Source organism: Lepidochelys kempii, chromosome 5 (assembly GCF_965140285.1).
Source record: "Lepidochelys kempii isolate rLepKem1 chromosome 5, rLepKem1.hap1, whole genome shotgun sequence".
Classification (NCBI taxonomy): Eukaryota; Metazoa; Chordata; order Testudines; family Cheloniidae; genus Lepidochelys; species Lepidochelys kempii.
In genome coordinates this window covers 79012062-79036913 of record NC_136384.1, presented here as the reverse complement: position 1 = coordinate 79036913, position 24852 = coordinate 79012062, and the positions used below count along the sequence as shown (strand labels likewise).

General features: G+C 43.0%; 1 protein-coding gene across 11 annotated transcripts in view; it reads right to left on the bottom strand.

Moving 5' to 3' along the window:
* Window positions 1–11457: 11457 nt before the first annotated feature.
* CSNK1G3 (casein kinase 1 gamma 3) overlaps window positions 11458–24852 on the bottom strand; it is a 163531-nt gene continuing 150136 nt past the window's right edge. For all 11 annotated transcript variants that reach the window (XM_073344822.2, XM_073344818.2, XM_073344823.2 and 8 more), the window contains one exon: window positions 11458–13893. In XM_073344822.2, coding sequence (XP_073200923.1) covers window positions 13839–13893 — 55 coding nt within the window. In that variant the 3' untranslated portion in view covers window positions 11458–13838. The remainder of the gene's footprint in view (window positions 13894–24852) is intronic.

Genomic DNA, 24852 nt, shown 5'->3' with positions numbered 1-24852 from the left:
CGGTGCCAGTGCTGAGGGATGGTGCTGAGTATCTCAAAGAGTAGCCAGGGTGCTCCTTACTGAGGCTGACGTGCTCGGTTCAGAGTCTGATTGATCCGGACCCAAGGGAGATCATAGTGCTGCCTCCATGAGGATAAATCTTAGCTTTAAATCTTAGCTTGTCTCTATCCTTTTTGGTACAGGGCCTGAAGTCTTTACAGATCTTACAGCACTCCCCCACGTGAGCTTCCCCAGGCACTTAAGGCAGCTGGAATGGGGGTGACTCACAGGCACAGGCTTGTGGCATGAAGCACAAGGCTTAAACCCCAGAGAGAGAGGCATGCCCTGGTACCAGGCAGGAACTAACCTCCTTGAGCCGGGTTCTCCTAATCTATTTATCTAAAAACTGAAACTTAACTACTAAGAACAAGATAACTATATACAATGAAGTTTGAAAAAATTCCACTGAGGGAGTACTTGCAGAACACAAGGACGAGGTAGTTCCAGAGATCATCATGGGTGGTAAGAAGGAACTGATGGGACTATGCAGGACGCTTTACACTGGCGATATGAGTGCAAAACTCCAGGGGGCACCAGAGCTGACCCGATGGATACCCCTGGGGGAAAAACTTTCTGACTGTGATGCTCAGGGTAAGCACACACTTACATTGGAATGGACATGAGCAAGCACTCAAAAAAGAATGGAAGTTGTTGTCTGTAAGATCCCTGCCTCATTTGTTAAAGAAGTGGGAAGGTGTGTAGTAAGTCAGATAGGCAACAGCAGGAAGAGAAAGGATGGTCTCATGGTTCTATTCTACATAGGTTCTTATGCCATGCTTAATCACCAACAGTGTATTAAACAATGCAACTAACATCTATCACGTTTGTTATCGCCATCCTTTCCACAGGGGAGACGTGTATATATTATGTAGGCGCACTGCTACATGGTTATGTTAGAGAGGCTAAGGTCTATGAAATGCATCCTGCACATAGAGCAGAAGGCAGTGAGATTTGTGATCGTCCTTAGTTCCTGGGGGAGTTCATTCCAGTCTTAGGCCAGATCCCAAGAAAGCTTTACTTTTATTGTATACATATTGCTGAGGAGGTATACTACAGCATTCTGTATCCATTAGCATTTCATAAACCCTGAAGACATGCATAACTGAGACCATGTTATCATTTGCCAGAATGAGAGTCTCCTAGCCAACTAGAGGTGACAGAAAGTGTTTCACAGATGCTGCTATAAAAGAGCTTAGAGTCAGCGAGGAAACAAGGAGCACTCATACGCTACGGACTGAGATAATTGTGGGTGTGGATCTTCAAGCAAAGGAGACTTCCCTGTGCCTGCAAACTCTTCAAAATGCTTTCCTCTGCCCACCAGCACAAACTCTGTCTTGCTCATGTTCAGCTTCAAACAGTTGTCCTTCATCCATGAACTTATCTCTTCTAAGCACTGGGCCTTTTTTGTAGTAGTAGCATGGTCAAAAGGAGAGGTAGACTTATGTGTCATTTACATATTGCTGGCGCCTGAGGCCATGTTGTCTGACCAGTTCACTTAGTGGCTCATGTAGATGTTGAATACAGGAAATCGATCATTGTGATCATCATCCACAAGCGAGGAGTCTAGTAACAGAGGTGCAGTTTCCCATTATTACTCATGGGGTCCATCCCTCAAGGAAGAACTCAAACAATTATTGTGCATTATCCTGGCTCATTCTACCTTTGTTAGGGAGACAGCAACATCTCATGATCAACAGTGTTGAACGCTGCAGAGAGAGCCGGGAGGATAAGAATGAATATCTGCCCTCTAGCCATTGACAGCAGAAGATCATCATCAGTGCCAGTAAAGCAGTTTCAATTCCATATTCTAGCCTAAATCAACACTGTGGCCAGTCTAGGATATTAGCTTCAATTAGATGAGCTTGAGGTTGGCCTTTGGCTAACCTGTTCTATGAGCTTGCTCAAGAATGGAAGGTTTGACACTTAATGATAGTTGTCTAGAACCAATGTATTCAGGGTGGGTTTCTTCAATGTTGGTTGAGCTATTGTGCATGTTTGAGAAAAGAAAGGAAGGTACCTTTCATGGATGAGGCATTGGCTATTTCAGTCATGAGTGCAAACAGTTGCTCATGAAAGAAGGTCATAAGCCAGGAAGGGTAGGGGTGGAATTCACAAATTTTGAGGGGAAAGTTTTTTAGGGTAGTCAGAACTTCTTGATGAGTGAATGTATAAAACTCTGAATGCAGGCAGGCTATTGGGTAGTGGGTGGGCTATTGGTTAGTAGGATCCAGGCTGTTTAGGAAGCCTTCCTGAATGAGCATAGCCTGTCTAGGGAAGTAGGATGATAGCTCTTTGCAGCTCTTGATACTTTGTTCTGTTGCAAGAGAAGGTTACTCACCTTGCAGTAACTGAGGTTCTTCAAGATGTGTGTCCCTGTGGGTGCTCCACTCCAGGTGATGGTGCATCCAGGCACCATTGATCGGAGATCTTCGGTAGCAGTGCCTGGTCGGGATGCACATGCCCAAGCTGCTGTCTCACGGTCTAGTTAGAGTCTGCTTGAGTGTGCGTGTCCACATCCCCCACAGTTCATTCTCTACTGTGGAGATGTCAGAATAGTACTCCAAAGTAGAAGGGAGGAAGGCGGGGTGTGGAGCACCCACAGGGACACACATCTCGAAGAACCTCAGTTACTGCAAGGTGAGTAACCTTCTCCTCTTCTTCGAGTGCAGTACCCACTATGGCTGGTGGGACTTTAGAGTTGCAGCAGTGACGACTGTAGACAGTATTGTGTGTCCTACTATGGTGTCTGCCGTGGTATCCTGTGTGATAGCATAATGTTTGGTAAACGTGTGGTCAGATGTCCACGTAGCCACCTTGCAGATATCAGTAATAGTTACGTTATGGAGGAAAGCAATGGATGTTGACATCGCCCGAGTAGAATGAGTTCTGATGCCCTCACGTGGTTGGGCATTCTGAGTTTGGTAACAGGATCTGATGCAGTCAGAGATCCACTTGGAAAGTCGTTGCTTAGAGATAGCCACACCCTTCAATCTCTTGGTAGAGAAGACAAATAGTTGAGGGGATTTACGAAATGGTTTAGTCCTGTCTAGATAAAAGGTGATTGCCTGTCTGACATTGAGGGTATGTAGAGCTGCTTCGTGCGGAATCTTATGAGGCTTGGGATAGAATGCAGGTAAGTTTATTGGTTGGTTAAAGTGGAAGGTGGACACCACCTTAGGGAGAAATTTCAGGTGCGGTCGCAAGATGACTATCTTTGGAGAAGATTGTGTAGGGAGGATAGGCCATCAGGTGCTTATTTCCCCTACTCTCCTTGCTAATGTTATGGACACCAAGAAATCTACCTTCATGGACGTGGAGAACGGATGAGGTAGCTAAGGGCTCGAAGGAAGGTTTCATAAGCCCGCGAAGAACTAGGCTGAGATTCCAGGTGGCTGCCGATGGATGAATCTCAGGGTAGAGATTTTGCAGGCCTGTGAGAAAGCATTTTATTGTGGAGTGGACAAAGAATGAATATCCATCCAGCAAATCATGGAAGATGGTAAGGGCTGGAGGTGTACTCTGATGGAGCTGAGGGAGAGCCCGTCCTGTTTTAGTTTCAAAAGGTAGTCTAGGATATTAGGAAGGGTCACGGTGTAGGGCATCAAGCATTTATGGGAGCACCACACGGAGAAGCGTTTCCACTTTTACAGATAAGTCTTATGAGTGGAGTCTCTTCTATTGTGCAGGAGGACATACCGGACTCGCTCAGAACAGGCTAGTTTGTGGGTTTGGAACCATGAAGTAACCACACCGTCAGATGGAGTTTCTGGAGCTGCGGAAAAAGAAGCCACCTGTTGTCCTGAGAAAGCAGATCTGGTCTGTAGGGGAGAGTCCGTGGAGGATGGATGGACATGCATAGCAGGTAAAGACACCATGTCTGTCTCGGCCAAGCTGGGGCAATAAGTATAACCCAGGCCTTGTCATCTCTGATCTTGCATAGAACCCTGTGTATCAGAGGGATCGGTGGAAAGACGTACATGAGGGAGTTGTTGCACGGGATGAGGAACACGTCTCCTAGGGATGCATTCCCGAGTCCCACTCTGGAGCAAAATAGATGGCATTTGCGATTCTAGGTTGTGGCAAAGAAGTCTATTGACAGCATGCCCCAGTGGGAGAAGAGCTTTCGTAGTATTGTGGGATGTAATTCCCATTCATGTTCCTCGGAGAAGTGTCTGCTGAGTGTGTCGGCGGTAGTGTTGTGACATCCAGGTAGGCATGAAGCGGTAATTTCTATGTGGTGTTGTATACACTAATTCCATAACTGGATGGCCTCCATGCATAGGGGGTGCTATCGGGCTCCCCCGTCTGTTGATGTAAAACATACATGCTATATTGTCTGGTAGGACCTGGATAGATTTGTTCTTTATGAGGGGCAGAAAGTGAAGGCAGGTGGGTCTGACTGCTCTGAGCTCTAGGAGATTTATGTGTAGACGCATCTCTGACAGAGACCAGTAGCCCTGTGCCATGTGTCCCCCCAGGTGTGCTCCCCAACTGATCAGGGAAGTGTCCGTGGTGAGCATGAGTGCTGGGGAGCGTTGCTGGAAGGGAATGCACATGCAGAGTTTCTCTGGTCTTGTCCACCATTGTAGGGAGGCTAATATGTTTGCTGGAGGAGTTAGCATCATGCAGAAACTGTGTCTGCTGGGTTTGTAGTTGGAGTTGAGCCAACCCTGAAGACATCTCATGTGCAGTGGTGTACTTGACCATGAAGGTGGTGGCTGCCATGTGGCCAAGGAGCTGTAGGCAAATTCTTGCCTGTATCCTGGGATGAACGGAGAGCGTGCGTAAGAGATTTGTAATAGCGAGGAATCTGTTATGTGGGAGTGAGGCTCTAGTTTGAATTGAGTCCAGGTGAGCTCCAATGAACTCAATCCGCTGTGTGGATGTCAGGGTTGATTTTTGAAAGTTTTATTTGCAGACCTAAGCTGTGGAACAGGGAGATGGCACAACAGGTAGCTCATAATGTCTTATCGTATGAGCTGCCATGGATGAGACAATCATCTAGGTAGGGGAAAAGTATGATCTAGTGTCTGCAGAGGTGGGCCACGACTATGGCTAGGGTCTTGGAGAATACTCTCGGTGCCACAGAGAGTCCAAAAGGGAGTATCCTGTATTGAAAATGGTCGTGTCCGAGTGTGAATCGCAGGAAGCATCTGTGTGCCGGATGAATGGATATGTGAAAATAGGCGTCCTGTAGGCCGAGGGCTGTGAACCAGTCCCCTTATTCCAGTGCAGGTATTATTGTGCCCAATGTGACCATCTTGAATTTCTGTACACGTACAAATTTGTTTGGTCAGCGTAGGTCTAGTACAGGTCTTCATCCCCCAGTCTTCTTTCAGGTCAGAAAGTAGTGGGAGTAGAACCCTTTTCCTCGATGTTGTGTCGGCACAGGTTCCACTGCACCTAACTGTAGAAGATGAGCCACTTCTACACAAAGTAGGTGCTCTTGAGAGGAGTCCCTGAAGAGAGACGGGGAAGGGGGAAGCGTGGGAGGGTAGGATATAAACGTGATGGAGCAACTGGACTGAACTATTTCCAGGACCCCGTTTCCAGGAATGGCAGAAACCCAGGAAGTGGCGGCCAAATGGTCAAATAGATGATGGAGTCAAGGGGTGGTTGCACAGACCCTCGACCAATGCTTATTGTAACTGTCGAAGTCATAGCTTGCAAGTAGGGCGGAATAGCTTGCAATTCTGAATTGCAAAGTGAAGGAGGTATAAACCTTGCGGCCCAAGAGGTCAAGGCATCTGAGGTCCTTGTATTGCGCGGTGGGCTAGTATTGCGGCTGTTTTGTCCCGTGTGTTGCTGCATCCACTACAAGAGAATTTGGTTGTGGATGGGAAAATAAGAAGTCTACGTCCTTAGCAGGAACATAATATTTATGTTCAGCCTTTTTGCAAGTTGGTGGGATAGAGGCTGGGGTCTGCCAGAGGGTGTCAGCTGGTTCTAGGAGTGCTTCATTTATGGGAAGTGCAATCTTTGAGGGTGCAGAGGGTTGGAGAATTTTGAGGAGTTTGTGTTGTGTCTCCTGGACCTCCTCTAAAGGGATGTCCTGGCTGAATGCCACCCTCTTGAAAAGTTCCTGGAATTGCTTAAAGTCATCCACATTCTGTGGAGGCGGAGGCATGAGGGCTCCATCTGGAGCTGATGGAGAGCTAGGAGTTGGTGAATCAGGATATGGTTCATAGCCCACCTCTTCAGGGGGTGGTTCAGGCAATCTAGAAGTAGACAGAGCTGGAGATAAGGGTTCAGAACACACTTGTGGTCTGGTGGAAGAATCATGAGGACAAGTGGCAGCAGGAGCTGGCCAAGGATACCACTGAGGCCAAGGCATGGGATAAGAAAGTGGGAGCAAAGTAGGGAAACTGAGGCTGGTGCTTGTGAACCGTGACTTGAAGTGTAAATGGTTCCAGTGGAGGAGGAGAGGCAGGTGGGGAGAACTCCACCTGCTGCTGCATATCAGGCTCGCTGTCAGTGAAGGTAGCCAGGTCAGGTGGGGAGAGCAGCTGGTCAAAGAGTAAACACTGCGTGTCAAGGAGCAGAGAGTCAGGATCAGGGGCCACTGAGATGTCATCCTGATTTAAGAATTGCTGCTGCTCCCTGGGCTGTGATCCTGCTGAGAAGCCCGTATTGGTATGTGCTCAGAAGCCCGTATTGACTTCTGTTTTCCTCTAGCCGGTGCCACGGGTGTTTGTAGGCACCCTGTGTGGGTTCCACTCCTGCTGCTGGAGTAGTAGGCAGGCTCGGTGCCAACGTTCTTGTCGGCACTGGGGCAGAATGCGCGTTCAGTGCCGAGGGGACTGGTGCCAAGGAGACCTTCCCGCTACGGGAAGTCGGATCCCTGCTCTGCGTTCTGCTGGAGCTGTGGCTGAGGTGCTGGGATGGTTGGAGGCGCCTGCCTTCAGCGCTGAGGGTAAGGATCTCGCAGGAGACCCTTTACTCTTTTGAAAGTCTCTGGACAGAGACAGCTGGGCTTCCTGCCTCTTTGCGTGAGAAGGTGAAGCCGTGCTCCCAGTCAGTTCCAACCTGGCAGCGTGAGGGAGAGGGTTTGCTATTGCCCGTCTCCATAGGCGGCTGTAGGGATTTCTCCATCAGGAACATTTTCAGCCGCAGGTCCCTGTCACAATAAGGCCTGGTTTTCAGGCTGGTACAATGGACACACTTGGCAGGGACGTGTGTCTCGCCGAGGCACTTCACACACTGTCTCTGTCGGACTGTGATATAGACTCTTGACAGGAGGTACATTTCTTAAATGCTTAAGACCCTAGCATTATTGCACTAGGAATCATAGAATATCAGGGTTGGAAGGGACCTCAGGAGGTCATCTAGTCCATCCCCCTGCTCAAAGCAGGACCAATCCCCAACTATATCATCCCAGCCAGGGCTTTGCCAGGGGAGAGTGTGTCAATGGGAGATGAACTTGAGGAAAAAGGAGCTTTTTGGTTTTTGAAACTAGGTAACTATTCTAAAGGAAGGGAAATAACTGGCATGTTTCTGACTAACTATTTCTATGTCTATGTACTTGTTCCCTTCAGTGACCAGGGAAGACGTTCAGCACTGCCCCGAGACCCGTCTTCAGCCAAAGACAGTTGAGAAGGAACTGAGAGGGGTGCGGGACGCACACGCTCAGGCAGACTCTAATGAGACTGTGAGACAGCAGCTGGGTGTGTGCGTCCCGACCAGGCACAGGTACCAAAGATCTCCTATCAATGGTGCCGGGACGCACTGTCACCTGGAGCTGGAAGAGATTTGACCATTGCCTTAATGAGGTGAGGATGTGTCCAAGACAGTGGAACATTTCCGTGGAGACTTTGATTCTATCTGCCAGACAGTTCCTATGTGATACTAAGCAAGTCATTTAAATCAAACTTTTCACAGTTGTAACTCACTTTTCCTCACTTTCTGGGAGTCCAACTTGAGACTCTTGGGCTGAGCACCTACAGCTACAACTGAAGTCACTGGGAACTGTGCTTTGAACATATTAAGTGCTATAAGACACTAAGTATTCTGGAAAAAAAATCAGGTCCTACATCTCTCAAATTGGGCACCAAAAATTAGAGGATGGTTCTCACAACTAACACCTCTGTGCCTCAGTTCCCCCCTGTGTAAAATCACCCCAATGGGGTGTTGTGAAATTAAATTAATTGGTGTTTGTGAAGCATTCCATTGCTATTATGATGAACACCACAGAAATCCCCAGAATGAAGTTTTTAATTCTGTATTCAGAGCAGGGTTTGAATAGTGTGCAGTAAATAAGGCATGAGTCCACCCATTGAATCATGAGGGGAAAGCAAAATATAGAATAGCTGCTCCGTCAATATGGTCCATATTGTGCACTGAACAACGCAGGGTTGTGGGGAAAAAATGTGATAATGGAATTAAAGGCCATCATAATGCATATGCATACAGGAAGCTGAAGTTAAGTTGTACATGCAACTTCAATACTGGCATTTCCTAACTTCTAAGTAAACTGAAAAAATAAATTCCATCACTTGGAATCATACCGACCTCCATGTGGGTCTTCCCCACAGGTTGAATCTTTAGATCCACAGTATGGATTTCTACCACATGAACTAGTGGATTAACTGGTAGCAGCAGATTTACGTTCTGTGTGATCCAGCCACTCAAAGGGAAATAAACATTTGCCGGTGGGTTTCATAGCGCTTTTCTAAATGCCTCGCAATCTTTAATGTATTTAAGTTCACAACACTTCTGTGAGGTACGGATTTTTACAGATAGGGAATTGAGGCACAGAAAGACTAAATGACTGGAAGTAAGTTTGTGGTGGAGTAGGGAATTGGGCCCTAACCACTAGAGCATCTCCTGTCTGTCTCCCACTACTCTGCATCTGAATCAAACTACTTCCTCCATCATAGTGCCTGGGTTCAAGAAGCAGGACCATTCAGAGCACAGAAGAGAGTCTCCCTACTCTCAATTCCAGTGCACAGCACCACAGTAGCCTGCACGAAATAGAACTGTATGGAAAATGCTGCTCGGCCTGCAGTATGCTCAGCTGCTCTATGGGAAGAGCGCATACTCATCCCACTTGACTGAGTGAGAATCTTGAGTATAATGCTGGCAGTCTCTAGCAAAACTATACCAAGTATGAGTGAATCGTGATATTCAAAGGCTTATACTGTGGCAAGATTTGGACAGGTTTTATTTATTTACCTACCTGGATGACAAAAGGCACATACCTGACATAGGTATGGCCCATCTATTAAAATTAGGGCTGTTGATTCATCACGGCTAACTCAAGTGATTAATTAAAAAAAATAATCATGATTAATCACAGTTTTAATCATACTGTTAAGAAATAGAATACCAAGTGAAATTTATATTGATTTCAATTAGAACACAGAATACAAAGTGTACAGAGCTCACTTTATATTATTTTTGATTACTAATATTTGCACTCTAAAAATGATAAACAAAAATAGTATTTTTCAATTCACCTCATAAAAGTACTGTAGTGCAATCTCTTTATCATGAAAGTGTAACTTGCAAATGTAGATTTTTATTTTTTTTTTTAACGTAACTGCACTCAAAAACAAAACAATGTAAAACTTTAGAACAATGGTGGGCAACCTGTGGCCCGTCAGGGGTAATCCGCCTCTGGGCCATGAGACAGTTTGTTACCTGAAAGTGAGAACAGGCATTCACATGGCACTTTTGTAGCAGGCATTGCAAGGTATTTACATGCTAGATATGCTAAACATTCATATGTCCCTTCATGCTTCAGCCACCATGCAGGAGGACATGCTTCCATGGTAATGACGCTCGTTAAAAAAAAATTCATTAATTAAATTTGTGACTGAACTCTTTTGAGGGAGAACTGTATGTCTCCTGCTCTGTTTTACCCTATTCTGCCATATATTTCATGTTATAGCAGTCTCGGCTGATCACTCAGCATATATTCATTTTAAGAACACTTTCACTGCAGATTTGACCAAATGCAAAGAAGGTATCAATGTGAGATTTCTAAAAATAACTACAGCACTTGACCCAAGGTTTAAGAATCTGAAGCGCCTTACAAAATCTGAAAGGGATGAGGTGTGGAGCATGCTTTCAGAAGACTTAAAAGAGCAACATTCAGATACGGAAACTACAGAACGTGAACCACCAAAAAAGAAAATCAACCTTCTGCTGGTGGCATCTGACTCAGATGATGAAAATGAACATGCGTCGGTCTGCTCTGCTTTGGATCATTATCGAGCAGAACCCATCATCAGCATGGACGCATGTCCGCTGGAATGGTGGTTGAAGCATGAAGGGACATATGAATCTTTAGGGCATCCAGCACGTCAATATCTTGTGATGCTAGCTACAACAGTGCCATGAGAACGCCTATTCTCATTTTCAGGTGACAGGTAAATAAGAAGTGGCAGCATTATCTCCTGCAAATGTAAACAAATTTGTTTGTCTGAGTGATTGGCTGAACAAGAAGTAGGACTGATTGGACTCGTAGGCTCTACAGTTTGACACTGTTTTATTTTTGAATTCAGGTTTTGTACATAATTCTACATTGGTAAGTTAAACTTTCATGAGAAAGAGATTGCACGAGAAAGAGATTGCACTACAATACTTGCAATGGGGGAATTGAAAAATACTATTTCTTTTGTTTTTTATAGTGCAAATATTTGTAATAAAAATATAAAGTGAGCACTGTATAGTTTTTATTCTGTGTTGTAATTAAAATAAATATATTTGAAAATGTAGAAAACATCTAAAAATATTTAAATAAATGGTATTCTATTATTGTTTAACAGCGCAATTAATCGCAATTAATTTTTTTAATCGCTGGACAGCCCTAATTAAAATTCAAGTCCTTGCTCGACAGCATACAGATGCTGAACCTTCTCAATGAAATGGTTAAGATTTTCTTCCGTCCGGGCAGCATAGGCAAACCAATGTATTTTTTCCCTAATCTCATATTTGGAAACTGTGGAGCTATTTTATCTTAAATGTTTAAAAAATTTTAAAAATTTCACCCGAGACAGGCATCTGGCATGGAAAATGTCAGCCTGAACAGTTAAAGTTTGGAGAAGTTATAAGCAACTGAAATCATGGCATTATATAGGAAAGTGTTAGGCAACCAACTCCACTAGAATATTTTTCTTAAAATATATGCCAGACACTGTTGCAAATACCCTATTGCAACCATGGGCAGCTCCCAAAGAGTGAATACCACATCATAGAGCAGATTCCAATCAGACTTATGTACTTCCATCCATTTGCTGTCTAAATGCATCATCAGGCTGCCATTTTTAGTGACTTTCTTTTACAAGAGCAATGCTTTGGGAGTCCAGTCCAAATAGAGTGATTATAACTGCTTGGGAGGCCCCAGACTAATGACTTCCACTATTATATCCAACACTGTCAGAAAGGGGGGAAAAGACAAGTTAAAAAAACTACCATTTTATTTTTTTTTCTTCTTCAGTTACATAATTTTAAACAGGTATTTATTTCATTATTCTGACATTCAGGCAATGTTGACTTCATTAGTTTAGAAGGGGAAAAGCATACAAACGAAAACGTTGGCTTAACCTGAACATACCTGCTTTACTTATTATTGACCAGTGTGTATTGCCAGAAGGAAATGTTCCTCGGCATTAAAATTGAGCACTTAAAAATATTGCTAAAAAGCAAAATGTCTAGATACTGGTCTTTGCAGCAAATTAACAGATTTTGTAATTTTTTTATATTTAAGTCCATAATTGGATTAATATACACATCTTGTTGTGTGTAAGGAGTTCAGATCATATAAACACTGTACAGGTCAAACATCCCTTGAGAATTGAACTAAACTGTATGATAAGAAATACAACACTGCATGTATTTACAAATATTATGGAGTGACAAATTTGGTCAAATACTGCAAAGAAAGACAGGTTTTCACATTAGAATGGTCAAGTCAACCTACTTTTTCAACTCAAATCAAAATAAAGAACATTATGTAACTGTCCATGAGTTTAAGACAATCAGTAATACAAACAGGTTGAGTGGAAACTGTTGACCCAGTTATACAGTATATACTTTTGTAGGCCAAGTTCAGGTTTTTAACACAAAAATTTAACAAGAACATTAACAGCAACAGTGACAATGACCAGATTACACATTGTTGTGTTCATGTGAGCACATAATTCATCAAAACAATGCACTGCAGTTTTGGCAGTTAAGAAAAAATAAATTATAAAAAACAACTAAAATTCCCGTAAATGCAATAATGAATTCAAAGGTGTGCATTTGTCTATTTTAATACACATTTTGAATGTTACCACAAAACAGATTTAAAAATAAATAGGTATGCCAGAAGGCATATGTTGGCAGAAAAAAAAAAAAAAAGTTAGCTCTAGAAGGCTTTTTTAAAAATTGTAAGAATTAATCTGAGTTTTGGTCAACAAGTCTGTCTAGCCACTTCCGTCCTTTTATTCCATCTCTCCAAGTACTTGCAGCTAAATATGACAAAAGCATACCTCTGTCATTATGGCTTTAAATGAAGCAGACTTGAAAAAATGGAATGGGCTGCCTTTTCTACAGAACAGCTGGTTTATAGATATTGCAGGCACTTCAAAGGACTGTGGGGGAAAAGTACCTGAACCATCCTTTCCCTAATATCTTACATCAGTTGCAATATTACACAGAAAGTTAAGAAGGTTCCAGAAAACCACAGCGAAGTTTTAGGTACTACAGTCTAGTACACAGAGAAGGCATATAAGTTCCACCCATTTCCATTGCCCTTTAAAAAAAAAAAAAAAGAAAGAAAATCGATGAGTCAAATAATTTACCAACAAGATCTAACAGTTACATGGCACATCCAAATTTTCAGTTTAAGGAGGATGTCATTCAGCAGTAGCCTGAATGGGAATTGTAGGCTTTAATTCCCATTCCACTTTAAGCAGATTCACATTTATTTCTTCTTAGTGTATTTTATAACCCTTAAATATCTTCTCTTTTGAAGGTATTTCATCTTCCTGTCTAATGTAACCAGAAGCACAACTTATATTATACAAACATTTGTATTTTTGTACAAGCATTGCTGCCATTTCTACTATACTGCAACTCCATTAGAGCCACAACAAAAGCACATTTTCAAACTCAGAGTCGACTGATGATATCTTTTTGTTCATTAGCAATTACAGCATAGACCACTGTCATTAGCTGAATCCATCTAGCTTCATCCTCAGTATCTCCAGGTAGTGACTGTACCATGATATCATGGAGAGGATTTAATGCTAATACAATACAGTTTGGGACTGCAGTACCATCAGTAATACTGAACAATCAATGCAGATGTCACAGACAATCAGAAATCTTAAGGTAAGACTTTTTATTATTTTTAAATGCTTGGGCAACTATACTTTTCTTTTTTCATTATCCACTTGAAAAGACTGCTTTCAACATGCTGCTATAGAACTCATCAAAAACCAGATTTATGACATATCTGATCTTCAGCTAAGATACTGCTAATTGCTTTCTAGGACAGAAGAAATGCTTTTGAAGTTTAGTTTTGCTGAAGATAGAGCAGTGTTCATTTGTACCATTTCACTAGTCCATTTACTGATGGTCAAAGAAGCACTCACGTTTCATAAAACTTTAAAGCTTCCAGAAGAGATGGATGAAAAATAAAATACAAATGAAGGACAACCAAACCAAAGCATGGAGGCATAACATTTTTGTTTAAGATGGAGTCTTTAAAAATAATTTCTAGTCATTACAGAAATGATTTTTTGTTTTTAAAATCACAAGACAGCAGATGAACAAGAAAGTAATTCCCCATGTTCTGCCTGCTTCCAGAGTCACTTGTGGCGTTGAATGGTTTTCCTTTTCCTTCGCTTGAAAAAACAACAGCACCTGCAAGTGTGACAGGAAATACGAGATTTAACAAAAAAAGGAAGCACAAAAATAAATCATATCTAATGCCATACTTGTTTAATTTAAAATATGCAGTTAAAACTCTTATAAAGTTATATACCACTGCAAGGTACATATTAATCTCCATTGAGGGTGACTGAGGCCTGGTCTACACTGTGCAGGGGGTGGGGGAGAAATCGATCTAAGTATGTCGACTTCAGCTACATTATTCACATAGCTGAAGTTGACGTACTTAGATCGACTTACCGTGGTGTCTTCACTGCGGTGAGTCGACTGCTGCCACTCCCCTGTCGACTCTGCCTGCGCCTCTCGCCAAGCTGGAGTAGAGGAGTCGACGGGAGAGTGCTCGGGGGTCGATTTATCACGTCTAGACTAGACACGATAAATCGAACCCTGCTAGTTCGATCACTGCCCACCAATCCTAACTCTTTTCATCCTTTCTTTGGAGACAGTCAAATAAGTTACATAATAGACAAGAGAGTTACAAATAAAAGTGACCATTATAGTTTCATGCCAAGACAGAACAGCCGTATTAGTTTGAGAATTATAATAAAGCATTATATATGGAGGATGAAAGGTGTATTTTTGGAAATAAAAGTGTTTTGATCTCCCATGTATTACTTTTCATTAAGTGCTAGTATGACAAACAGGAATGTAAATGTATTTTAAATATTTATTTAAAATACTGACCACTACACTAAAATTCACTAATATTGCTGTTGCTACCCAACATAATTTAAAAGGCACCCTTTAAGCACTCAGAGTTTGGGAAAGGATTTGTTGGGTTTTTTTGAAATGTCTCAAACCAAACCAATGTTTAACAATAATTTTAAAATTCACATTCTGATTCAGTGCCGTGAAGAAACATCAACGAAGTTGGAATCTGAACTCGAAGTAGACTGGTACAGTATACTGGTATCCTTTTGTCTGCTTCATTATATACTGAGAGAAAATGTGAAGCTGACAAAAAATAGTCAATTGCAATGTAGTGACAGAGTGGAGAGTCAGGTAGGAGCAAAGGGGTAGGAGTATGAGAAGAGCAAACAAATACAGATGAATGAAAAAAATGAGGGAAAATAAAAAAAAGGAGAAACACAAGACACAGAAGAAAGGAGATGTGTTTTTAAAAATCAAAGACTAAACAAGAGAAAAAATACTGGGAGAAGACAACAAAAAGAGGACCGAAGGAACAGACAGTTGGAAGAAACGACACTTGTGGCATTTTCCTTGCTATGTTAGCATAAAGGAATTTAGCCCTCTCTAAAACCCCAAGATAAAACCTGCTGAGACTTCCTGGAGATCTGCTCTAAGGTTAAAATGAACAATGGAGAAAATATCCATATTATCTTTTTTATTTATTATAATTTCAGAAGTGAATGGGGCAAACTTTATTTTAGAATATAGGATAGCTGGCCCAGGACACATTCTGTGATTTGTTGGTAGTGCTCTATAGTACTGCGCTGCACACTAGGTAAGGATTGCTATCCATAGCCTCTCCTTCTCGAGGTGAGAAGTGCTGTGGAAGTGACATATTCTACAGCTACTGCAGTGAAGAGGATCGATGTGCTTTCAGTATCTCAGCAGTCCTTCAGCTCATCAAGCATCAGCATCAGTTATGTTCCAGAAGGAATCCTGCCTGCTTGGTTGAGATGTGGATTTTGAAATGGAGAAAAAGTAAGGGTCATTAGTGTTCCAAGAGAGATGAGGAATCCATCCATAGTGAGAGGAGGGAGGAAGAATCGCTCTCTCAAAATATTATCAAAGGGCAATCTGTAGCTCAATCACGAACAGAACTGGGGGACAGACTCAGACCAAGGATGGTCAGAGTTACGTGACTTTCAGTAGAAAAAAACATTAGTTATTAATAATGAGGAAACCCACAATTAGAAGACCATAGAAGAATCTATATAGATTAAATAATTATTTTCAAGATATAGGTACCAGCAATATAATGTTATTTATATAGTCCTTATGAAAAAATAGAACATAGCAGATCTTGAAGAACAACAAATGCACCTAAAATCTGTCCATAAATCCTTAGATTTTTTTGGTGATCCATGTACAAATGGCCAAGCTATGACCACTACAGTTTATGCTTAGGTTCTGAACCTGAAAGCACATCTGCAGAAATTGGTTCACTGACAACTCCTCATTCACTGAATCCCTTTGCGAGCTTTCATTCACCATTCACTACTAGCTATCACACCTTTGGAGGCATGGCACAATCACTCATCAATGCACTGTTTAACAAAACACATGGCATAATACCAGGACATTTAATCTTAGGGTTCTGGTGATATGCCACTTGGGCTCCTGCCTCCATTTATTATGTTTCCAGCTCTCAGAAGGTTTCACCTTGTATTATAGGTTCACTTAGGGCTTGTCTACACAAACATTTAGTTTGTGGCAAACTGAGGCGTGTATCTACCCCACACTAGCCTGCCATGGACTAACTGTCCGTGTGGACCATGCTGAAGCACAACAACAGTTTGTTAATGTGCTCTGATCTAGGGACGTTGATTCTGCATGCTTCCTTCCCTATCGGGTTTCAGTCTTTCCTTAGTTGTGATCTATACATTATGCGTGTACTGCTTTACTAGTTCCTGCTCTTATTAGTTTGCTCCTTCCATGCCAACTACATGTGGACTTTGCACAACTGCCAATGCAACTGGCACTGGGCATGCAGAAAAATTCCATCCTTAACCAATCCAGACAGTATCTCCCATCAACTCAATGAACCTCATGAACTTTGAAGTATTACTATTCCAAAGATCTCTTCTATTAATGGATATTGATCTTAATTCTAACAGGGTATCTCAGTTAAGAGGATTTCTCTATAAAATGCTGAAGTCATAAAGCTATTGGTAAGGGGAAATAAATCCTTGAATTTTAATATGTATTATTAAAGTTTTTTGTTGGAGGAACATAAATATACATGCCAAATCATTAAACTGCCTTGGAAGCTCTGACATTACAAATATACATTAACATCTGAAGTGTTGGAACTCTCAAAGCCTCTAATTTTAATAAATGTCATTCAAATATATCTAAATTTATGTAAGAAAATGTAGACATCTATTTTAAAATCTCCCAACATAAAAGCTCTTATGGCAAGATTTAACAGAGCTAAATTTATACCTTAATAATACACTTTAACAGACCTAAAACCACCTTCGCTCAATGATACTCCACCAAGAAGTAGATTGCGTCAGAACGGGCAACCCATATACCACAAGAGAACATACTTCAATACAGGAAAAAAAAAAAACCTTTGACTGTACACCGCTAGTTGTCACCTACCACTCCATACTGGAACGTTTACAGGTTATCACTAAACAGTTACAACCCATATTTTAAGGGGACCATATCCTGAAAGAAATCTTTCCTGAAACCTCTCTTCTGGCCTTCAAGCCTCCCCCCATCCTCCAGTTCATCAGCAGAAGCAAATTCCCCACAGACCAGGACACCAACTCAAAGCAACACAGCCTCTCCCATAACACCAGATGCAAAGCAAAACCTGCAGACGTATCTTCACTGATATGATGGTCAATACCACAACACATTTTTCAAGATCCATGGGTCCTACGCATGCCTATCACAACACGTGGTGTACTTCATCCAGTGCACTAAATGCCCCAACAACTACATGGGTGAAAACAGACAATCACTACACTCTTAAAAGAGCTCACACAGAAAATAATAAACGACAAAAAAAATATCATATCACCCATAGTTAAACACTTTTCAAGTCCTCTGTCTTCATCCTCAAAGGAAACTTGCACAAACCCAGCAAAGGATGAGCCTGGGAACTTAAATTCATAACTCTGCTAGACACCAAAAATCACAGATTGAATAAAGACACTGGATTTATGGCTCACTACAAAAATCTATAACCCACTAACCCTTTTTTGTCCTATGACTGTAGAGCTGTTAAGTGCACATTTTACCTTGAATGGATTCTTGCAAAATGTGTTAACTCCTTATCTCTTCCACCCTTTAATTTAACTGTGACATTCTGAGTACCTCTCCCAGACTTGAACAGCTCTGCGTAATCTTGAAAGCTTGTCTATTTCACCAACAGAAATTAGTCCAAAAAAGATATTACCTCACCCACCTTGTGAGGTTTATACAGACAGTTTACAAACTAAATTTATACAGACAGTTTACAAACCCTTGACGAATACAGTTTGTAACAAAAATCCTGCGGTGTTCAAATATGCTGTCACTAGAGGGCCTCACTATCGAACAAACTATTGAACTGATATAAAACAATTTTAATAGTCCACAAATTCTCTGTGCATTTAAATGTTTGAAACACACAGCTACCACAACTTTAAGAATGCACACAAATATCTATGGATGTTAAAAGTTACTATTATACTTAATAGGAAAGAAGGTATCCACAATCTGCAAGGCATGTTCTCATGTATTAAATATTTTATGCCATTAAAAATGTTTTCTATATGACAAAAGTTGATCATGTTTTCTAAACTTTTTGCTTGTGGGTGTAATAACTTTCACCTGTTGCATAAACAGTGATTATCCTACCTAAGGGAAGGCAACAGTTTATCCCCCTTTTCTACACAAGGTAAAACTACCTTTATGATATAACCTATGCCTGCAATCTCAATGTTATGTTTAAAAGTCTTCCTCCCTTCTCCCCATCAAGTGTATTAGCAAATCTTGTTTTTTGTTCAATATCTCCAAAATACTACTTAATCCCCACTGCTAAAAATGTTGACCCAAGGTTTAGAGCTCTACACATGAAAGATAATTCAAAATGAAATAGGGCTTGAATTTAAAGAGGATTAACTATTCCTGATTAACTGTGTGTGGAAATTCTTATTCCAGAATAAGAGTGCTTAATTCCAAATTAGCTTAATCGATTTTGGAATAAGAGTGTCCACAGATGGAGTTAACTATTCCTAATTAAACAGGATTAACTATTCCCTGTATAGACAAGCCTTTGTTCTTTCCTCCTTTGTTTACTGCCACTACTTCATCTTCTCTGACCTTCGAGTTCCACCTCACTTTAGTCTAGTTTATCCAAAATTTCATGACTATAAACATCTACCTACCTTACTGCTACAATGTCACTGCACTTCTCAAGGCTCTCATTGCTCAGCCTCCTTCCACCTCTCTCTCGTGCCTATCTCGACCTGTAAGGTTTTTTGTTATTTTGCTCTTGCCTCTCATATACCCTTCGCTCAGTTAATTCTAAACTTTTTCTTGTTGCTTTTATCTCCTCCCTCCAAATCATGTTCTCGCGCATGCTGCTCCCTATACCTTGGGCAACATCCTACTTCCACTGTACCAAGCAGCTTCACTCTCCTTCAATTTGCCTCTAAGATGCTAAATATTAAACCTTCTCTTTTGGCTCTGATGCTACCACACTAGCCTCCACTCAGGTACTTCCCCACATACCACTCCTATTCTTATCCAGGATATGATTATATTTTAATGAAGCCATCATAACAGATATAATAAAGCACCCCCAAAAGATTTTCCCTGTTCTCCGTTTTATCATCACTTCAATTTTATTCATGCGTTGATATTTGTATGCATTTTATCTGTTATTTAATATTCATATTACAATCATTCCCACCGACCCCATCAGGATTGGCACTTCACTGTGCCAGGCTCTGTACATACAAAGACCCTGTCTGGGAGGGCTTACTATTTCAAAAAATTAGTGGAACTGATCAACAACTGGAAGTTCCATCCCAGGGGAAAAAACAGTTACTAATCTTTTGTAACTGTTGTTCTTCAAGGTGTGTTGCTCATGCCCATTCTATTGTACGTGTGTGTGCTCGCCACATGCAGCATTGCTGGAAGTTTTCCCCTCAGTAGTATCTGTAGGGGACCGGCTCTGGCGCCCTTTGGAGTGGAACTTGTATGCACCGCTACAAAGGGCGCTGCTGGCTCCCCCATTCCTTCTTGCTGGAACTCTGACAGAGGAGAAGGAGGGTGGGTCATGGAATGGACATGAGCAACACATCTCAAAGAACAGTTACAAAAGGTTAGTAACTGTTTTTTCTTCAAGCGATTGCTCATGACCATTCCATTGCAGGTGATTCCCAAGTAGTACGTCTTGAGGCGGGGACGAGTTCACGGACATGTCTATTGCAACACAGCTCTACCAAATCCAGTGTCGTCTCTGGCTTGCTGGGTAATGGCGTAATGAGTCATGTACGTGTGTACCGAAGACCACGACACGGTCCTGAAGATGTCCTGGATAGGGACATGTGCTAGGAAAGCTGCCGAAGACACCTGTGTCCTTGTCGAATGAGCCTTCACTATCGGTGGAAGCACAGCCCCTGCTATCTCGTAGCAAGTACAGATGCAGGTGGTGATCCAGGTTGAAATCCTCTGAGAGGACACAGGAAGGCCCTTCTTATCCTGTCAGTTACGGCAATAAAGAGCTGAGTCTATCTGCGGAAAGCCTTGGAGTGCTCCAAGTAGAAAGTCAGTGCATGCCTGACATCTAGAGTATGCAGATGCCTCTACTCATTTGTCGTATGAGGCTTTGGCTAGACACCTGGAGGAAAAATATCCTGATTGACGTGGAAGTTCAATGCCACCTTTGGCAGGAAGGTCAGATGGGGCTGCAGCTGAGCCTTGTCCTTATAGAACACTGTGTGCAGGGGCTCTGAAGTAAGGGCTCTAATCTCAGAGACTCATCTCACCGAGGTAATAGCTACAAGAATGTGACCTTCCACGACAGGTGGGAGGGAACAAGAAGCCTTTGAGCCTATGGCTTCTTGTTCCCTCCCACCTGTCGTGGAAGGTCACATTCTTGTAGCTCTCCAGGTCTCGGTCCCATTGGAGGACCAGGTCTTGGACCAGTGGAAAGAGTTTTCACGGCCTTTCAGGAACCTAATAGTCATCTCATGCGAGAATACTGATCTACCCTGGACATGGTTCCACCCTCATATTGTCACCAGGAAAACCTTGATTGAAGAGAAGGCAAGGCCCTGGTGCTTTAAGTGAAGCAGGTAATCCAGAATGGACTGCAGAGACAACTGGGTTGGGGAGATACTCCACTCCAACACCCAGCAGGAGAAACACTTTGCCAGATAAGTTGCTCTGATAGTGGGCTCTCTCCTCTCCAAGAGAACCTGCTGTACCTGACTAGAGCAGGATTGTTCCTCTGGATTCAGCCACGCAGCATCAAAGCTGTGAGGTGGAGAGAGGCAAGGTTCGGGTGCAGGAGCCAACCATGATCCTGTGACAGTAGCCCATGGGGCTGGGAAGTGGCCATAGGGCTGCTACAGCTAAGTCCACGAGCATGCTGAACCAATGCTGGCGAGGCCATGCCGAGGCGATCATAATGACCCGTGCTTTGTCCCTCTTGATTTCTAAGAGGACTTTACTGATGAGTGGAATGGGCAGGAAAGCATACATTTCCTGACCATAACAGGAGAAAGGCATCGGAAAGTGAGGCTCTGCTGATGCCTTGCAGAGAGCAGAACTGACGAAACTTTTTGTTCTGTCTGGTGGTGAATTGGTCCACACGGGGAGCTCCCCACTTCTGGAAGAGTGAAGGGATCACTCGTGGTGAGAGAAGAAGGATCTGTGAGGTGATCTGCCAACATGTTCCGCATGCCGGGGAGGTACGAGGCTTCCAGATGGATTGTATGCTGAATGCAGAAGTCCCACAGACTGAGAGCCTCCTGGCACATAGTTGACAAATGAGCTCCCCACTGCCTGTTGACATAGAACATGGAGGCTGTGTTGTCCATCAACACCTGCATCACCCGACCAGACAGTTGGGGAAGGAACACTCCGGAAGACAGAGGAATGGCTCTGAGCTCCCTGACGTTTATATGTAACTCTAGTTCCTCTCGTGATCATAACCCCTGAGTCCACAGTATACTGAGATCTGCTTCCCAATCAAGGTCGGACGCATCTGAAATCAGATAGACTGTGAGTCGCGGGCTCAGGAACAGCACACCTTCCAACATCAGAATCTGGTCAGACCACCACTGCAGGAAGGTAAGTACCCACAGTGGGATCATGAGGCGCTTGTCCAGGTGACGTCTGGCTGGTGAGTAGACCGACGCCAGCCATATCTGGGAGGGGAAACAGGCTGAGTCTTGCATGCTAGACAACGTACTTGCATGCCACCATGTGCCCCATAATCTGAGACAGACCCAGGCAGTGGTGAGCAGATGGGCAGTGATACTGGCAATCAGATCTGACATTGCCCTGAATCTGGCCTCTGGCAGGAATGCTCTCTCTCGGGTAAAGTTGAGTACCACTCTGATAAACTATATCCTTTGGACCGGGACCAACGTTGATTTTCATTCATTTATCAACAGGCCTAGAGCTTGACAAGTGGCTGGCAACGTCTCAACACTGCACTGGACCTGGATCGGCCCTTGATGAGCCAGTCATCGACATACAGGTTGATCTGGATACCCTGACATCTGAGGTAGGCCACCACCACCGACATGCACTTCGTAAACTCCCTTGTCACCATTGCTAGGCTAAAAGGGAGTCTGCAAATTGGTAGTGGGAAGTCCCAATGACAAAACTTAGGAACCATCTGTGTCCGTGAAGTATGTGAAAGTAAGCATCTTTCAGGTCGAGGGCGGAGTACCAGTCTCCTGGATCCAGGGAGACCATGCAGATCTTCATCTTCTTGAGATACTTGTTGAGGCTCCGCAGCTTGACGATGAGGCTTGGCCTTTGGGATAAAAACATAGCGGGATTCAAACCCTTCCCCCCTCAAGCACAGAGGGACTCTGTCCACAGCTCCCACCCGCAGAAGGCACTGCACCTAATAAGCGAGCAGATGCTCACGAGAAGGGTCCTTGAAGAGGGATGGGGGAGGGGGCAATAGAAATAAACTGGAGGGTATACCCCCCGGCTGCTGTGCTGAGGACCCACTAATCTGATGTTATAGAGGCCCAGGCAGAGAGGAAGGAAGACAAGTGGTTGGAAAAAAGTAGGTGCTGAAAAGCCTCCGGCACGGACGGCATCATCAGGTGCCAAGTACCTCTGCTGCTTCTCAGGGTGGCAGGCAGATCTCAAAAAGGGCTCGACAACTCAACAGGTGCTGGAGTCTGGCCACCGGCTGGAGGGGAGGCGCTGCCCCGCGTGGGTCTTTGCTCTCCTCCAGCCCTCTCCTTCCCTTTATGGGACATAGAAGAATGCCCTCTCCCTGCCTTTTTTTGCTTTTTAGCCAGTACCAGGGAGGGGGATTGGTGCCAGTTGGAGGCTGGTGCTGGCAGTGAACTCCGCACCAATGCTGTAGTGCTTGGAGCAGAGTCCGATCTAGCCAGCTCTGAGGCTGGTGCAAGGGCCGACTCCCTAAGGAGCGCTCTAATTCGAATGTCCTGCTCCTTTCTGATTCGTGGCTTGAAACTTTTACAAATGCAACACTTGTCACGTATGTGGGTCTCCCCCAAACACCTCAGACAGCTTGGGTAGGGATTACTGACTGCCATAGGTTTTCTGTAGTGGTCACAAGGCTCGAAGCCCGTGGATCGGGGCATGCCCTGTCCGTAGGCTAAGTCCCATAGGGTACTAACTATTTCTAACTTATGCACTAAGGGAAATAATAAACTATACAAACTTTATAAGAACTATATACAAGAGATTCACAACTAGGCACAGTTGAGAAGGAAAGCATGCCAAGGCAAAGAGACGTTCCAGCACCATCACTGGTGGTAAGAAATAACTGAGGGAGGGGGAGCTGTCGGTGCCCCTTATACCAGTGCATATGTACGCCACTCCAGAGGGAGCCAGAGCTGGTCCCCTACGGATACCACTGAGGGAAAAACTTCCGGGACTGTTGCATGTGGCAAGCCCACACACCACAATGCAATGGACACAAGCAATCACTCCAAGAAGTTTATATTTCAACATTTTAAATTTGACCTGAATCAGAACAAAAGTTAAAATATTGAAATTTTCACAGAATAAAATGTTGCAAAAAATCTGATTTCAAAATGTTGGAACATTTTGATCAACATGGAACACTGCTGTTGGAGCATCAAAACACTGAGTTTGTGCTTAGTTTGGCTCTGAACTGCATTTGTCTGAGCTGCTGCAGTGCTTCACAGGAGTTGTAGTTCGGGGTCCTCATGTCCCCAATCTTCCCTATTAGCCAGGCTCCCTGGCCAGAATACATCTTCTGTGAAGGTGCAATAGTGATTCAACCAGAGGACAGACTGTGCTGCTTCATGGGATATGTAACTTAGTTAAGGAGCCCAACCCGCAATGGACAATGGAGACATGAAGCATCTGAAACACAAACTCCCATAAAGCACTGCAACAGCTTAGGCAGATGCAATTCAGTGTTGAACTGAGCTGAAATGAAATGTTTTGATTTGGTTCCACAAATCAAAGTATTTCCATTCAAGACAACCTGAGCCAAAACAAAATATTTTTATTGTTACTTTTGCCAAAATTTTATTTTCCCTACAGAAAATTTTGATTTTGTGGAAACTGTATTTTCCACAGAAAAAACAATGACAAAATCCCTAACTCTTAAAATTTGTTTGTGAATTCTTTGGGATAGGAACTTGGTCCTAAAGCTATAAAACATCATGCAAACTTACAGCACCATAAAATAATTAAATAGTCATACAGAAATAGAAAACATTTAATTTAAAGGTTTCAGAGTAGCAGCCGTGTTAGTCTGTATCAGCAACAAGAACAGGAGTTCTTGTGGCACCTTAGAGACTAACAAATTTATTAGAGCATAAGCTTTCGTGAGCTACAGCCCATTTCATTGGATGTATAGAATTAGTTAAGATGAGCAAATATCAGCAGGAGAAAAAATCTTTTATAGTGATAATCAAGATGGCCCATTTAGACAGTTGACAAGAAGGTGTGAGGATACTTAACTGAGGGAAATACCATTAATGGTACCAATAACTTGGGCTTGAATAGAGACTGGGAGTGGCTGGGTCATTACACATATTGAAT